This window comes from Manis pentadactyla, chromosome 5 (genome assembly GCF_030020395.1).
Source record: "Manis pentadactyla isolate mManPen7 chromosome 5, mManPen7.hap1, whole genome shotgun sequence".
In the NCBI taxonomy this organism is placed as follows: Eukaryota; Metazoa; Chordata; class Mammalia; order Pholidota; family Manidae; genus Manis; species Manis pentadactyla.
Window position 1 is genome coordinate 96,033,913 of NC_080023.1, and position 18,920 is coordinate 96,052,832.

Below are 18,920 nucleotides of genomic sequence, written 5' to 3' on the forward strand. Positions count from 1 at the left end.
GCGTGGTTTGGAGAGGGCTGCTGGAATGCATGGTGCTCTACACTGAATCAGTAAGAGGCTGATGAAGGGGAAGAATATAGGTAAGGAACTGTATGTGACTGACCAACATGAACAGATGTGTAGTGCTCTTAGTAAATGGAAAGATGTTGACTATTTCTGTACACTCAGACTGAGGAGCAGCAGGAAGGAGATAATGTACTTTATACTGACGGTAACCCTCAAGTGTTGTACAATCTGATTTGGGCTAAAAAGGGAACATCCTAGCAGCCATGTGAAGGATGGATCAGAGGGCACATTTAGAAACTTTAGGACTCTTGTTTTAACTCTTTCGTTTTCAGAAAAATTTTCCTAGGAGAGAGTATTTTGTGCATACAGTAAGTTGCTGTTAGACCAAGTACATTCTTAAAAGGAAGCACAGCTCGATAACTTTACATCAAATGTCAAGTACTGATGAGAGCCCAGCAGGACGCACTGGCGTCGGCCCTGGTCTGCACCTTGTGTGCATATGTAAGTATCTCTTAAGAAATGAAGATGGACACACTGTCAGCAGAAATCACAAATTTATTAACTCTTAAATATATCAATCAGTTATTTACCATTATGGCAAGAAATATATACAGTGTCCCATGGTAATCTGCAGTGTTTCAAAATGATAGAAGATAGTAAATGTGTAATCAATTGTGGTGGAGAGAACAAATCACAATTTCCTCACAATTTAGTGCGGAAGACAAACTTGATCTACAGTAATATTTCAACACCACATGCTAAGTTAAAAGTGTAAAAAAAAACACTCTATACCTATTCTTTTTTTAAAATACATGTATGCCACGTATAGCCATTTCACAAAAAGGTTAAGAAATTAAAAAGGGAAAAAAATGAGGCCATTACTTTTTCACAGATCTCATTGGCAGGTTTACATGGCTCAATACATTATTGTATATATTTATTTTAAATATATATTGTTTTAAATTGTGTAATAATTATCAGAAAAGCTTCAATCCAACTACCATACATCCACTAGCAATAATATCGAATGTGATAGTAATCAACACAGAAAGGTGAAAATGAGAGAAAAAAGGGAGGTTTTTTTTTGTTTTTTGCTTCTGCTTTAAAAATAGGCTTCTGAGGATTGTGAATTGCTATTGTTAAAATAAGGTTGATGAAGATAACATGCACTATAAAGCATTTCAGGGATGAGAAAAAACCATCACTGGAATTGAATAAACAAAGAAGAAATGAGAAGCACAACCCACCCCCACCCTTTTTTATAAACTGGAAAAATCCTAACTCCTCCATGGAAGATAATGTTACCCTGACAGAAGAGAGAAGTTAAGAAAGCACAAGTCACAGAGAATGGAAAACACTTGCAGGCCTAACTTTAGAAAACTAGCCAGTGATGACGCAGGAGGGGCCCCTTCCACAAGGCAGAAATCCACACATTTGCACAAAACCCCGACCCTCTACCAGCATTGTATTCTCCGGGCAACTGCCCCAGTCAGGAAGAAACAGTGCAGGGGTGCTAGGAACAGTCTTGCTTCTGTCCTAAGTTTGAAAACCTCTAATGCCGCCAACATAGTCTGGATCCCTATATCCAAACTAGAGCCTAAGCAGAATTAAAAACCTTTAAAATCTTGACATTTTCAAAAATGCTACCTCCAAAGTTTAGTTACCTTCAAAAGGCCTTGATTTTTATTTTACCTTCGTTATGCAAATCTCACTTTTCTCATACACTAACAGATAAGGAGAAGACAAAGAATGGAAAAAAACAGAAAATGGAACAGGTAGCAAGCAAGAACAAAGAAATAGGATAAGAAGAAGAAAACAGCACTGGTTTGTGGAAGGAACAAAAAATTCATCTCAGTGAATCCCCCAGGACAGTGTGAGTATACCCAAAATGATCAAACTCAGAAATAATGTGACATTTCCAGTTTACACAGTTTGACCAAAAATATTAGATCGTAGCAAACCAACTGATTCTCACCTCCACATTTCTACATGATTTTCCCACTTATCAACCCATTTCATCAAACAATAACAAAGCTTTCAGTGAAAAGTCCATTTTCAACCAGGATCACACCAGGAAACTGAAGGTTTTTCCTTTTCTTTTTTACCTTTTTTGGTTTAAGAGCCAAAACAGATTAACACCAAAGAGTTTAAAAAATTTTACATTTCTCTTACAATTTTGAGACCATAATTTTGAAGTCTGTTATATCTTGGCATGAACAGAGAAACTTGATGAATAGGTTGTACTTGGAGCATTGTGGAATATTTTTGTCTGACCTCCCCCTATTGTTTGCCAACAGTAATTTAAGTCTGCACAGAACATCCCCAGAGTTGAAGTGTAAACAATGTGTAGGAAGGAATATGTGACAAGATGATGTATCACGTATGCATTACATGTAGGACCTTCACAACTTCATGCATTCAGAAACATGCATGAAGAGGAGGAGAGGACGGCCCAGGGTTACCATCCAGGTGCCTTGAGAATAGAGAATGCAGAAGTGGCACTGTTGATATTTAGCTGAAAGGAGAAAGTGGAGAGGGAGAAATGAGTTACACTGTTTTACAAAACATTGTCAAATTGTTTTGCCAAAGATGTGACTAGGCTGCAATTCTATAACTCAGCTAAATTAATAGAATATTAATATATGAGACATATTGGCAATCATCAAAAGGTAAAATATACAATGTTAAACAGAGACAATATTAAAACGGGAAATCAGTTTGAATTATCTGTCAGTTTGTCCACACAGAGCTAGCTGAGACAGGGACCCATGGCTCAATCACATTATTCAATCTAGATGAGTATTTTAAGCATTCATGCTTACTAGACAAATTAATAAATGTATATTATCATTTGGTTGAAGTTGACTAAAAGTTTAAGTTCATCCTTAGCTTTTGTCATTATTCTTTGACTTCTAGGTTTGATTTCTCAAGGAGTCTATTTAACAAGGATAATAGCCTCAAGTAGCCTCTTTTTCTTTAAATCAACAGCTGGGAGCACTTGTTCTTAAAAGCTCTGACAAGGTTCAATGCTTTGAATGGGGAAAATATTCATAATGGTATCTGAATCCTTCTAATCCAAGTACAGAAACAACACAGGCATGAATTTAATTACAGTCAACTTTCAATTATCCTCTGGAATTACCCACTTTGTGAGTTTTAAATTTCAGCTTCACTTCCTCCTATGACCTGTCCTCATGGTCAAAGTACCATTATACTCAGTCAGGCACAGAAAATTAATTCATATTAACCTTGGCCAAGTATGTAACAGGAATTGTAACCTCCTGAAAAATAAGACACCAAAGGATCCTAGAACTTGATACAAATTAGGCCTGGGTAATTGAGAGTTGTCTGAATGGACCTAGATGTAAATGGCCTTTGATGTAAGAACCCCTAGACCCTCTAAAGTGCCACAGTCTATATGCAGAAGACAGGCTCTTCTCAGTGCTTATACCCTTTAAAGGAAGAGTTATGCTACAAAAATGGGGCCAAACATTAGACTCAAGAGTTCATGCAAAAAATGTGAAATTTCAAAGACCTTTTATGTTTTTCATTGAATATAATGCAAGAGAAAATACCCTCAAAGGGAAGAAAAACAGCCATGCAGCTTGGCAGTCGTTAGCTCCATTCACAGAGTATTGCGGAGCAGGATGTTACTTACAAGACCCACATGGGAATGGTTTTCAGGCCTTAGATGTTTTGCCACAAAGAGGTGCTTCCTGAGAAGTTTTCTTTCCCATTTGGAATACAGGATGGCCTATTAAGAGAAGCCCCACTTAAGCCAGCTGGCATAAAATGAAGTTTTCTTAAATAGGCTCTATCCCATAAACACTTCAGGGAATTGTAGAAAAGCCTACCCCTCTTGTACTGTATGAATGTCATCCCCTCTATATAAACTGGTGATTTGTGTGTACCTCTTTGGGGTAAAAAACAGACACAGAAAAACAGTGTCTTCATTATTATATTCCTTTTGTCTTTCTCTTAATTACATAGATTCAAATTCATTCTAAAAACAATAGCTATCTTTTTTTTCTTTTCTGACCCACTTTTCACAATTCCAACAGTGATATATAGTTATTAAGGCTATAGAGAAAGCCTTTGAAAATCACTGTGGTATATTATTAAACTAAGATTTTTCATGAATTCATTGGAGTTGAATGGCTGTTTATATGAACGTGACTCCCCATTCCATACTCCCAAATATTAACAGGTGATCCTGGTAAGAGAATTTGGAACAAGATAAGCAGTGGGCCAAGCTTCTACCGAGCCTACTAAACTCCCTTTCTTGTTTTCATCTCACCCCACTTCACTGATGCAACTTTATTTCCCATCAGTCTCTTTACTCCAGCCGGAGCCAGCCTTCCATACCCACAATCTTCCAGGGAGCTAACCCCTGGAATTGAGCTTCTCAGATGTTCCTTGAGCTTGAACCATCTTCCCTTTGCTCTCATCTACTCAACATTTAAGAGCTTGTGCAAGGTATATGCTTCTACACAAGGTGTCCTTCCAAACTATTATAAATGGTTTGCTACACTGGTCATTTATTCTAGTCTACTTCAAAGGTGACTATGAACTTTACAGTTTTCTCTTTGATAAGTTGTTTTCTAAACTAGAATACAAGTTCCTTGAAGGCAGTGTCTTTTAAATTATCTTGCATTTTGTCTGGCACAAGCTAAGCATGTTGGAGATACCCAATAAGTTTGTCTATTAATTAGAAGAGCAAACACAGTTTCTGAGGTAGAGTGGTGTAGTGAGAAAGACACTGAAATGCCTGATATTTGCATTTTAAACACTGTATCTGTAACTGAGCTCAGTAGATCATCTATAAGATAAGCTCCTGCTATTGGCTGTTACAGAAATTCCTTCCTATTCCCCCCTTGCTGCCCTAAGCCCCTTCCCCTGCCAGTGGTAACAATGAAGTCAGTTTGCCTTATTTCTTGATTGCTATGATTTAACCTTCAGAGAAATCAGCTTGGCAGGATATCCTCTAGTTCCTATTCAAAATATTTGCATACTGTACTATGGCAGGTTTCAACCCACAGACGGCTGGTCTGATTGATTTTTCTAGAGAATTATAGACCATCTCTCATGAAACACTTATTCCCACCAATGTAACAGACCACTAGTATGAGATAACATGTGCCATGCTATTAACAATGAAGTAAGTAAAAGAGGCTGACCGTGGGCACATTAACAAAGAAGCTGACAGCCTGGAAATATTTACTTGATGGGTACTGTTGGCGACCCAGAGCGATGAAAATGAACATTCTGCCACTTTCCATCCCGGCGGTGCCACACCCGGGTCTCTTCTGACTGCATCGTCTTTGGCATCCCGCTGCCATCCATGTACTGTGTGAGTCTAATGTATGCTATGCAGGCAGCATCGTCACCAACCAGATGTACGTGCGGGTTCAGGATGATAGTGTGGATTGGCTTATTGCTTTTGGACAAAGCTGGAAGAGAAAACCATGAAATAACAGAACTTAGTTTCCATGTAAAGTAAATCAAAACCAGTAACTTCTACTGGGGTCAATGAATGGAATGCCGTTCATTCACTCAATTACTAATTATTTGCACAACTTGAATGCCTGGCATGGTTCAAAGTATAAAGGCAAAGAGAAAGAGCAAAAGTAGGTACATTCATTATTTTATTTGATTCCCTTTATAGACAACTTGTGTGTTACTCTGGAAACTTTGATTGCTTGGGGGAAAAGCTGGAGATATGTATTTATTTATAATGAAAAATGGTTAGAAACAGAAGCCATAATATGAAGACAAAGGGAGAAGGCCTGGCCCAGGTGCGCAGAGCGGTTGCTGTCTTCCTAGTGAATGAACCCCTGGAGCATCTGACAGGATATCCTGTGGTCAAGTCGTTTTTGTTAGCTGGTGAACTACATGGGACAGGGAACTAGGTCAAGTGTCAAGCATGGAGATCACTGTTTCCAGGAGTCTGGCCATGGCATGAATTTGTTTTCCCACCTCCTCCTGTGACTCATTTTCTTAGTGAAGTACATTCCATGACAGACCAGTTGTGAGCATCCAGGAAAAATGTAAAAGTTGGTGTTAGCTAGAAAACCTAGAGGTCCTGATCCTTTAGCTCTCTCCTGTGACCGAGCAGCAGCCCTCATCAGGCTCTAGCCTTTGGCACTTTGACCACAGTCACCCATTCTAATTATTCAGTGACCAAGAGATATGAATGAAGAGTAAGCACAGATAAACACTGATATTCTTTTAGATCACAAAAACCAGTTGAACGAACTGTTTACCTGTTATGTAAATATGTTTCTCATTCTCAGAAAAGATCTGAATAAATTTACTCAGTGCTGTAAACACAAAAAGAATACCCCACTCTAAAAAGTATGTATTTATGGAAAGCAATGATGTACAGTGCTCTGCTGAAGTACGTTAATGGGTTAATTATTAATTTTATTAGAGATGAGATCATGTCAATTGAGAATCTATCAAAGGAAACATGAGATGCTGTCAGAGTACTGGAATATAGAGACGTTGAGAACATTTACTGAAGATTTATTAAGGCCAATTTACCACATAATTATCTTTGTTTACTTGCCAATGTCTAGTGCATATAAGAAAAATAATTCATTAAATATATCTTATCTGAAAATCCATGCCAAGGCAATCATTCTTGCCAGTGCTTATCATAATGGAAGTGAGATTCATTGTCTTAATCATGACTGCAATTAGTCCTGAATTCACCAAGATCTCACTGCAAAAGGGTGAATTCACTCTACGCCATGCTAAAAGAACACAATACCTAACACCTTTTAAGTGTAAGGGCAAGGAGAAAGATAAAAGGAATTCTCGTTTACCCTTTTTTCGATGGCCCGAAGATTTCTTCAGGAGTTTCTTCTGTCACTTTCTCTGAAGTGTGGCTATTTCCTCTGAGGCCACTAAAATTCATGTAATTTGAACTAAAATATTTTTCTGATCACTCACCTTCATTTACATTTTACTTCGAAAATGAGTGCTGAATATGACTGAAAGCACTCCACTATGTCAAAAATTCCAGCATGTTGTGGTTTGTTTTGTTTTTTCCATATATAAATATTTTATAAAAACTCAAAATTTTTCATAATTAATTTTACAGGTTATAGCATATATTTCTGGGATTTATATGGATGTATTCAATCAACACTACTTTTTATACAAAATCGGTTATTTTTTGAAACACCAAAACTTTTATGTCTATCATACTGTTTCATTTCAAATAAAAAAAATTTTTTATGATGCAAAATACTGGACTAAGGTAAAAAATTCTCATTGCAGAAAAGAGTCAAATAATCTGCAATTTTTGGAGAAATTTAAAGAGAAGTTAGAAAAGCCATGTCATTAAATTTAGATTAAATATACCATTTTCAAAGTAGAACCGATGAAAGTCCATCCCTTCCACTAAATTACCCAAAGCTTCAGGCTCAAAAGCAGTAAGACCCGGGTCACAGATTTTTCTGCGGGAAAAAAAATAATGAAAATAACCAATAAGTGAGTTAATGAATTTTGTTGTTTCATACATATCCACTCTTATTTATTAAATAGTAAGAAAGGAAAGTCTCTAGAAAACACCAACAGTATAAAATTCCTACCCAGGCCTTAGCAAGGTATATGAGGCTGACTCTGAAATGCTTTGGCAAAGAACTCTTATAGGGGTGAGATAGTATAACCAGTTCTGGCAGATGATAATCCACAATACTTTGAGTCTCCTTTTAAAAACATTTTTTATTTCTAAGGTAAATTCTCTGTAGTTTATCCAGTTTTTCTAACTCTGAAGTTTATTTTTTAAATGCCAAAGTCCAAGTCCAAAACACTAACCAAGTCCTATAAAACCAACTTTGTCTCTGAAATTAAATACTTTTGTAATAATTTTTGACACCTTCTACATTCATGTCAAACATTATTACGATTTGAAGGCAGGTGTCATATCCTATACTTCCAGGCAGTATTCACAAAACTTAATTAAGCTTGTGTTAACTATTATTTAGCTTTCAAAATAAAATTACTGAAAAGTTCACATGTACACATTAGTTTTCTTTTTAATCCTAGAAATATGACTCAATAAAGAGAGATACCATTTTAAATATTTGGAGAAAGAGAAGGGGCCAAGGAGCTTTCTTTGGAAAAATTTGTTTATCTAAAAAGAATTCTTTGACACAAACACTTATAACATAGCAATTAATACTGAAACAGAAATCAATACAAATTGCTCACAAACCAGGCGTAAGAGAAAAAAGTGAACTGGAGTTTTAGGAATGAGTAGGATTTTCTCAGGTGTGTGGAAGGTAGGAGGCAGGAAGACAGCAAGTAAAATGGGGGAGCACTGCGAGCGTGCAGGGAGTGGGACGGCGGTCACTTAGATGTGGTGAGCACTGCACATGTAAGTCCCATGGACACACTGGGCGGGCGGCGGGGGGACATTTCCTCAGGCCTGTGGTGATCAAGGCAGACTTCCTAGAGAAGGTGACATGAAGTCTGGACTTGAGGAATTGCTAGAAGTTCACGAGGAGATAAAAGGTACACAAATTTAAGGATTCTGGACCGTTTATTAACTTGATGGGGCCACACCAAAAAAACTTGCCTATATGGGAGGCAGACATTTTAACTGTTCAAAAGAAACACAAGTTTCAAAAGGCTAACTCGTTATGGTCCTTTAAAGTATTGTTCATGGGCTGTGGAACTGATATTTCTTAAGAATACTTTTAAAGTAGAGCATACTTTTACAATAAAAATAACCACAGTGGTTATTCTTTGTGGTGGAGTGTGGGGCTGGGGGAAGTGGGTAGAGATTTTACACTTCACCTTAAGACCTGCTGGTGGGCAGGTATTTCAGGCTCAAAGTCAAATGTACCTAACCTCTTTCTAAGAGCAAAGTGGGGAGGAAGAAAAGTGTCCCTATGTTAACAGAAATGTATTCTGCCAGGGGTTATTACTTTCTATAGACTTCCGGTTGTCAACATCAGTGAATCAAAACTTTTTATTACCTTATATTGGCAGTAAAATCAAGAACTGTTGTGCAATGATGGATCATTTTACCCCAGCATCAAGAGAGTCAATATACTTGAAAACCTGTTACACTTTTCTTTCTCTCTCCCATGTATGTGTATATATATGTATCTCCAGTCACAGGTTTTGGGTTAATAAAAGATTCACAAGGCCACCACATGACATGTGTGTTTGTGTGTTTGTGTGCACATGTGTGCTCTCAACAGGTGTTCTAAGCACCAGCTGACAGAGCTTTACCAGTACATTCTACCATCCCACAAGCTCCCAAATGGAAGGCCTGTCAGATTACCCATGGGCCTGAATGTACAAAATCAGGCCAGATTACAGGCCTTATAGGCAAGGGAATTAGTGAATTGATGTGATTCCAAACAATTGCATTATTTAAAATACCCTAATGTTAAACTGTCTGAAAATAAAGGAAATAAGGCACATTTGCCTGGATACCACCAAAACACACTTTTTACCATTCTATAGGAGAGTGCTCTTTCAAAATATCTTTTTTTTAAAGAGAGTATTGTGTTTCTGGACTCATGAGTCTAACAAAGTTGTATCAGTAAAAAGAAACAAAGAGAGCAGGGTGACGGCATGAGTTCTAAACTGTTTGCCAGGGAACCTGTCTATGACAACAAGGAATGTTCTTTTAAACTCCATTTCTTTCATTCCAAATATACTTTATGAGGTCACATTAAAGAGTTGATACACACATGTACTTACAGGTGTATACGCATGTGTTTGTACGTATAGTCACACATAGTTTATGAGAAGCAGTCCTGGATTTAATTTAGTTTGTACATTTAGTTCCTCTCTTACATATTTTATATTTGGCATGCTATTTTATCATAAAAGTATTACCTTCTTATTATATAAAAGTTGGAAAGAAGCAGGAAAAAAATTCACACATAATTTCATCTCCCAGGGGCAATGTTTTTTTTTTCCTTTTTAGAATTAGTTTGGCATATCTCATTCCATTTTTACTGCAGTCTTAGGTAGTTGGAATAATTATGTACACACACTTTTATATCCTGCTTTATCCTCAGTGAATGCATCATAAGTATTTTGCCAGATTGCTAGAGACTCTGCATAAACATGCACTGTACTAAACGCACCACAGATTACTTAATGGTTATCATGTTACACGTGTAAATCTCCAGTTTTTCACTATTATGAATATTGCTTCAGTAAATATCTTTGTTCATAATTTTTGTCCATGTTTTAGATTAAAAAAATCTAAGCTCATGTTAAATTTTTATAAGTAGTTATAGGATTAAAGTAATTTGAACTTTTATAAACCCTTTCTGTGCTATAAAATAACTAGCTGACCCATCAGCCCCGGCCACCACCACCACCGTGAAAGTCTGCCTCCATTTATACTTCACCCGGGGATGGAGGAATGTCAGCATCGACCTGTAGTACCTGCACCTCTCTGATTGTCAGCAGGGTTTGTACTCCTGCTGATCTAATTAGCCGAAAATGCTGTTGCATTCAAACTTGCATATACTTAATTAGTGGGCCTGAGCATATTTTTATTACTTGTCATTTATATTTTCTATTTTGCTGATAGTTCATGTCCTTTACCTACTTTTTTACTATTTAATCTTCTCCACTGAATATAAATTAACCTCTGACATGTTTGCAAGTATTTTTCTGTTTGTCTCTTAATTTTATTTTGGCTTTTTTCATTAAATTATACAAGTTTCATCTATTTACGTGGCCTGAACATTTTATCTCATTTGTGATCACCTCATCTGCTTTTAAACTTAGAAAGATCTTTCCAACAAGAGATCAGATTCAATCTCTCTTTAGCAATTAAGTCTTTCATTCAAGAGGAACTCCCCTGTGTGGTGTTAAGGGGAAGGGTTAGGTTTTTATCTCTACCCAAATAGCTACTTACCGACCCACATACTTTGTGCGATAAGCCTACATGCCCTATTTATTTGAATGCTTAAGTGTTATTTGATTGAAGTGACTTCCTTTATGCACCCTATGATCCAGTAGTTTACCAGCTTTAAATTAAGCATTAGAACCCCTTCTTTAAATAAAATCTTACTTAAGAGACAACTCATAAAAGAGATGAAGATAAACTTGTGGTGCGCTGGCTGAAGAGGGAGAAGGTTGCCTGGTGTCACCTCCTAATCTCTTTCTCTGTCCCAACACCTCTGCAGAACTGTAAAGCAAACCATTTCTTAAACCGAAATGCACTTTTTAAATGCTTTCCTGTTTCTTGTGTCTTTGCTCTCATGGATTGCTCTGCCTAGGCCGTCTTCCTTTATATGGAGGGGTGGGGTGGTTACCCTTCTGTATTTTGACAAAGAAATTCCCAATCCTCCTACCAGAAGTCTTGTCTTCTGTCTCTGAAATCTTAAATACATTTCTTTCTTTCCTGGGATTACTTAAATCATTTGTAACTTGAAATAAAAATATTATTGACATATCAAGCCTGGGGCTTAATATACATGAATTTCAGTACACCGAAGAATGCATTCAGATAGAAAATACTTTGCCGTATGCATGAAAGCAAAATATAGGTGCTTCTACTCACGTGTATGCTTCAAAGTCCCCATTGTTGATAGCTTCAATCAGTTGTTCAGTGACTTTGATAATCTCTTGCTTCCGTGCTAAAGGCAAAGATAGATAGGGTTGGGTGAAAATAAAGGACAAAAGCCATATAAAATATTACTCTAATAATATTACTACTTTCATTGAACACAATACTACCAATTAAGACACATTCCACATGGAGCATGGGGTTATTCTCTTTACAACCTTGTTGCTCAAAGTGCCAACCAAATGTCATTTACCTATCTTGGGAGGCTGTTAGAAACACAGATTCTCTGGTCCTACTCCAGACCTATGGGCTCAGAATCTGCATTTTAGCAGGACCCTCAGGTAATTCCTGAGCACATTCAAATTTGGGAAGCACTGCTACATTCCACCTGTTAGAAAACAACAGTTAATCTGCAAGGTCAAGCCTGTATTTGTATAATTAATTCTTAAACCCTTCATCAACATGGTTGAGTTTGTGAACAATTTTTTCTTAATCATTAACAAATTTATGTCTATCTTCAGCATAGAGAGGAAACCTTGCATTGAGACATTTATCTTTACATATTTGCATTTTTTTTTGCCATTCAGTTCAACCAACTCTACAAAAGAGGACACCAGCACTATAACTGCCATTTAGATAAACAGTCTTCCCTAAAGCTGTCAACTCTAACACCAAACATGACTTATTTCTATTCTTGGCCCACATTTGGTAAAATTATTAATAGTTGGCTTGGCTCAAATCCTACCTATTGGGCAAATTCTTTCCGGATTACATCTGCCTCAAGTGTTCTTTCCTGCTTTTGAATGACAAGGGTATCATTCCCTTGGCAATGAAGCATATGCTATATATCATGACAACTTTAGTTAAATGAAATTATTATTTGTTTAACATTGTTATTAAACTTTGTTCACTGTGTAACCTATCTTACTAGTTAAATTTAAAAGCTCCCTGTGGGCAAAAGACATGTTATTTCTTTGTATCCTCTAAAAAGCTTTAAGTTATATCTTTTATAAAACAGATGCTTAATAAATTTATGAATTTGATCAATTGATATTAATATCCTTTTGATTTCAAAACACTACTGTCTTACTAATGAAAGTAATGCATGAAATACTTTTTAAAATTAAATTTTATTGAATTTTAAGAACATTGTGACACTTCAGTCGCTGAAAATAAACTGGAGAAATCTTAAGTTACTTCCATTGTATCTTACTGAGACTACTCTTCATCACAGAAAAAGCTGGTCTGGTTTTAGTTCATTAATTAAAAGCAATCAGTTTTCATTTTAATTAATCAATCTTCATTAAACAGATTTTAACCAAACTTAAATATTTACCTTCATTTTCAAAACTCCAAGTTATGATCTTCCTGTTTTAAAATAAATGTTCTGTAAACCTAACTTGACTTCACCGAGACTCTGTGAAACTACCTCGTAAAATGTTTGCTAATAATGTCAAGGTCAATAAAAACAAAAATGACATAGATTAGATTTCATGTTTAGCTAACTTTAGTTAACTTTTAACTTTCATTTATATTAAGGAAAACAATAGCATAGGGTTTCTTAGCTCCTACACACATAGCAAACATTTCCTGCCCTGGTTTGTTTGATTGATGAGCATCTGTAATACATCAAACATCCTGACAGAAGTAGCAGGGAATAATTCCTCAATAGGGATGCTGCCAGTGGCACATTTTAGCTGAATTTAGTTAGGCAGTAAATGATTCATCTGTCTGTGGCCTCAACAGTATGAGCATTTGGCAAAAATACATGACAGCTGACCCAATTCTAGAATATAAAGGACATTGGTGTAGAGGCACTCAGAAAATGAGATTAGAAAATCTGACTACCCAAACTTCCTCTTCATATTCAATCCTTGTTTAAAGCTAACAGATTTCTTAGTATGCTATATGGCTAATAGGAAAAAACTACAGTTTAGACAACAATGTCAACTAAGATCAGTGCCTTTGGTTGGAGTTCACTAGGCTAAGACTCAGTTTGCAGTGTGAGAAGTTCAGGGTGACTTTCTGAAGTGTCTGAAAGTCTGCCTTCCCTCATAAGCATCATGTAGAATTAGGAACCTTGGTGTATATGGCCATCTCTCACTCTGAACCACTGCGGAAATGCTCAGTAGCTCTTCAATAGCTTGCATGCTACAACTGGCTTAATTTTTGTCTTGTGTAATCAAAGCAATGCAAACTGCTGTCTCTTTTAGATCTTCTGCTCAGAAATGATGGTGCTTTAGTTGGCAGGACAGCAAGTGGGAATTAGCCAGGATGCTTCTGTGCTGCATCATCATAAAAGCAACGTGATTATCTTGGCTTAGGAGGCCCTGGAACTCAGGAATCTTTAGAGTGCTTATTTCCCTGGGGCAAAGGAGCTTGAGTGAGTCAGGAGCAGCACATGACAGCTGGCTCCTGAAGGGAAAGCAGAAGGCTGGAAGTGAATCATTTGTACAGCGTAGTGTATTGTGGTTGGACCCGTGGCCATGACCTAGAGGAAGAGTGAGGCTTTGGTGCTAGTTAGCTCTACTCGTCGCAAAGAGGTGAAGACACATCACTGTGCTGGGTGCCTGGATGCCTGTGTTCCATAGGGAGGGGCCACTACCATCTCGCCTTCCCACTTCCCTGGGTATCAGGTAATGGCCACTCTAAAAATCAAAGTGGGGTAACTTGTGATGTATCACTGATTATATCTGAGTGACGCATGAGTGGACCAGTACAGCATTCCCTGAATAGCAGAATATTCTTCCATCCCTTAGTTAGCCATTTAATCACAGGGAACTGATAACCCAGCAGTTTTATTTACAGAATTGAGGTGCTCAAGCCTGTACCCACAGGTCCCAAAGTGGTTTCTGGGGACATCCAGGTTTCCAGGGGAAAGGCAGGAGAGAAGAGGAAGTGGAAAGGATGTTCCAGATTCTGAGTGTAATCACTTCCCAAGCAGTTAAGCAAAAGAACTAGGAATGTTACCATGATTGAATCATATTTTGGGGCTCCATTATTATTCTCAAGGGGCCTGGACAACTGAGGTAAGTGTGTGAATGTTCCCTGTGTTTAAAACAAAAAACTTCTGGGAACTGAGAGTAATTATGTAATAAAACAATTGATTTCAACATTTCTCAAGCATTACCAGATCTGATCATCACAATGCTCTGAGATAGGCAGACAAGCATCATCTCTTTAGCACATAAGTATGGAGACTATAGGCACACCCAAAGGCACAGGACCTTTCTACTCCTTCCCTCCATCTTGAAATACCCTCCTTTCACATCTCTGCTGCTGTTCTTACCAATTATCTGAGCTCATAATCTTACTCTCATTTGCCATATTACTTTTTTCTACCTGGACTTGAAATGTTTCCATTCCTTTTAAAGACTCCATTTGAGGTCCTTATCTCACCATACATTGTATTTCTACAGTCCTATCTATACAAATGTTTTAAATTGCATTTATAGCCCAATGACTCCCAAATTATTACCTCTTTTCTAGTCCTTTCCTCCAGATCTGTGTGTCAATGCCTACTTTGGAATCTGTATTTAGGTATTTCAAATACATCTTGAACCCAACACACCTTAAACTGAGTTTATGAAGTTCTACCACCACAGACCATTTGCTCTTCCAGAGTTCCATCCTGGTGAACGGCAACGTCATTGATTTAGTTACACAAACCAGAAAGAAACCTGAGATTCACCTTTGACTCCGACTCCCTCATCCCACCCCTCCTATCCAATCTTTCAAGTCCTGTTGACACTACCTTTTAAATGCCATACAAATTAGTCCATTTCTTTCCTTCTTCACCATCACTGTGGTACAGACTCCATCATTTCTTGTCCAGAACAAGTATGTGAAGATAGACTATGAAATCTTGTATAATTTAGACCCATTCAAAGGCTCTTTTACTTTATCCTCTCCACTCTACCCATATTGCCTTCTCTCAGAAATTCAAAATGGCCATGTTTCCTATTGCCAGCTCTTCACACATGCTGTTCTCTCTTCCTGGAAAACTGTCCTCTCTCTTTGCTACCACCACTTTTATCAGACCTCAACATTATTTCTTAAAAAAAACAACAACCCTTACCTGACTTTCATTTTAGGAGAGGTCCTCATGTTTTATATTCACACACATCCTACATCTGCTCCTTAAAAGTACTTCGTATGCTTGCTTTTACATATTTATTTGTGTGTATTTGACTACCCAGTCTTCTTTATTGTTTTGTAAGCTCCATAGAGGCAGATACCTCACCAGTGCAACCTGGTGTCTAGCACAATACATGGCATATAGCAAATGTTTAATAAAAATTTGAATGAATAGTGCGTACAAACACAAGTGCTTTCTGACTCCCAATCCAGTGGCCTTTCCAACAGACGGTACTACATTTTTTCAGTGATGATCAGATAGTCTTTAAGAAATATACAACTGACAAATGCAAACAACTGAGATAAAAAGCAGCACGCCTCAGTGTTTGCTGACAATGAAAGAAAATACTTTTCAACTTGTCTAAAATTGGCCATCAAATGCCATTCTCTTCCTGACTTCCTCATTTTTGCTAATAGAACCACAATCTCTCTAGTCTCCCACATAAAATCTTGGATTTCTTCTAGACTCCACTCACTGCTTTGTGCTCCATAGTCAGTCATGCATGAGTTGTGTAATTTTTATTAGTGGCATGATGATGTTTCCTAGGGTACCTCCTCAGTCTCTTCATTTCTTCTGCTGGCCCTTGGCAATCTTCTTCATTCCTCTGGCTTCAACCATACACCAAAGACAGCCAAATCTCTACCGCTAAGGATAAATCTTTCTGGGCTCTGAAGTCTGTGTTTCTAACTGCATTCTAAACATCCCTGTTGTCCTGCCACTTCAGGCCTAGTAAGGTTCCCAATACTGACCTGAAGTTTCTTCCTCCCCAAACCTGTAGGTTCTCTCGTACTTCTCATCTCGGATAGAGGCCTTACAACCTTATTAGTGACCCAGACTTAAAGCCTGTACGCTTCCTTTCTTCATACACTTGTCACCAGCCACTCTTCCTTCACCCAAATCTTTCCCAGACCCACTTCTTTCACTTTGGGCTCCTCGCCACTGCTCCTGTCAGGCTCTCGGAAGTTCTTCCTCTGCCCTGCTCCAAGGGCCACCTCCTTCTGCCTGCCGCTCACCTCTGTGGGACAGAGATGCTGTGCCACGCCCCAGGGAAGGTTTCAGCGCCCCTCGGCCACCATCTAGACGCCAAAGCCCAAACTCCTTTGTTTGTTCTTGAAAGGTCTTCTTACTCTATTTTTAACAACTTCTTTCTACATTTCTCAGAGGTATTGGGTATTTTGCTGCCAGACGCTTGAAAGACAGGGAGGTTAACTGACTTGCTTAAGTCAACCCGCAAAGTCCAAAGCTGAAGCAGGGCTGGGGTGCTATTTGGCTGAGGTGCCCATCTGCTGTTTAATTCACTAATCTGTGTTCCCTTCTGGCCCATGGTGCCTCATTCACTGTTCTAAAATCACAAATTTAAATGAGCCACCTAAGTGCCTGTGGACTTACTCTGGCAAAGTGACTGACCACTTAATTACTGGGCCAGGGTCGTAATTAATTGTTAAACCAATTTCACAAAACTGGTGCCCCATGGTTTTCTTGTCTTTTTTGAATTCTGCTGTTAACAAAAAAATAACTCTTGGGAATCGTTATTATCTTAGGCAAATATACAAATTAGGATCATTTTCATGCTCTTGGTAGTTTTATAGAAAAAGGTACCTATCAACTCAGTGATGTTTGGTATTTCTTGTGCAATTAACAGTTTGCTTCTTAGTGATTTTGTTTTTACTTCACTAATTTGATGTATTAACAGTCAAGGGAGTAATTTCCATTATTCTGAATTTTCAAATCAAACCTATTAAAGATTTTTGAGTTGATTGGTTTAATCTGTAATATTTTATTTCCAGGTCACCTGGAAATGACCAAATTTCTATTCAAGAATGAGCTCAGGAAATTATGGTAAAGCCCACTTTCCAGAAGTCACCATTCAATGATTTTTACTACTTAGCTCTTTAATCACTAAGGGCCCTAAAATTAAAAAAAAAAATCCAACTATCTTTGTTCTTTGTTTTATAAAAACTACTCTTGGTTTCAAAGCATAAAATATTAACTGGGGAGAAGTACTGTTAAGTTGCTATGATTAACAAATAATTTAAAAACAGAAAACTCCAGCATTGGGATCAATTAGTGTAAGCAAAAATGGTTTAGACTTTCAAAGAAAGCTTATGCGGATATTATTTTGTTATAAAATACGGCCATACCATTCCTAAAATGACTCTAGATCAGAAGATGAAATAAAATATTTACTATTTTTTAAAAAATGAAGGGATGTATAAAATATTTATAAAGATGTTCATTAAAAATAGCTTTAGAAGTTTTTGAATCTAAAGAAACTATATATGGTTATACAGAATATTTGCTTTATGAAAGAATTCAGCCCAGCCACATTGTTTTATTACCTCCAAAGGACTTGTAGAAGCTAGAAATAGCATGCCGTTGTGAATATCATTGAGTATTTTAAGTATTAAGAAGATTCTGAATCAGATAGGTGTGGTACTACTTCCAGTTAAGAGCTGATGACATGAAAGATTTTAGGAAACTGTTCAAAAATTCACATCAATTGCTTGAAAATTAAATTGCAGTCTCAATAGTATAGATTTTCTTTGAGGCTATTATGCTAAGTGAAATAAATCAAAGACAAATAGATGATTTCATTTATATGTGGAATCTAAAAAACAAACAAAAAACCCCAAATTCATGGAAAAAGAGATCAGATTTCTGGCTACCAGAGGCAGTATCAGGGTAGGGATAGGGGGAATTGGATTAGGATGATCAAAAGGTACAAACTTCTAGGTATAAGATAAGTAAGTAAGTTCTAGATGCTTAATGTGCCATGTGACAAGCATAGGTAATGCTGCTGGATGTTATATTTGAAAGTTAAGAGAGCATATCCCAAGAGTCCTCATCGTAGGTAAAGAAACATCATTATTTTTTGTATTCATATAAGATGACAGATGTTAACTTATTGTGGTAATTGTTTTTAATATATGTAAGTAAATTCATTATGCTCTATACCCTAAACTTATACAGTGCTATAGGTCAATTACATCTCAAAAAAAATTGTAGTCCCCTAGTATTCAAGTTCATATACCGGCCTGACAGGAGAAATAGCAAACCTTCTCTAGGGGCATCTCTTCCTCTGCAGAGCCAAGGTGACAGGGTGATTGTTCTCAAACAGAAAAACTCAGTCTTGGGATAGAGATGACAAGGCAGGAGTTTTAAATATTTGCAAAGTGGCTTTTTTGTCCTTTTTTTCCTTTTGGTCATGAAGGAAATGCA

The 18,920-nt window shown here is 37.3% G+C and overlaps 1 protein-coding gene across 18 annotated transcripts in view; it reads right to left on the reverse strand.

Moving 5' to 3' along the window:
* Positions 1-543: 543 nt before the first annotated feature.
* CAMK2D (calcium/calmodulin dependent protein kinase II delta) overlaps positions 544-18,920 on the reverse strand; it is a 315,792-nt gene continuing 297,415 nt past the window's right edge. For 16 of the 18 annotated variants that reach the window (XM_057502565.1, XM_057502568.1, XM_036920810.2 and 13 more), the window contains 5 exons: positions 11,558-11,633; positions 7,375-7,469; positions 5,228-5,456; positions 3,665-3,760; positions 544-2,521 (listed from right to left, as the gene is read on the reverse strand). In XM_057502565.1, coding sequence (XP_057358548.1) covers positions 3,694-3,760; positions 5,228-5,456; positions 7,375-7,469; positions 11,558-11,633 — 467 coding nt within the window. In that variant the 3' untranslated portion in view covers positions 544-2,521; positions 3,665-3,693. Of the gene's footprint in view, positions 2,522-3,664; positions 3,761-5,223; positions 5,457-7,374; positions 7,470-11,557; positions 11,634-18,920 lie in introns of those variants that run through there. The other 2 variants (XM_036920806.2, XM_057502566.1) reach the window with 2 other exon arrangements.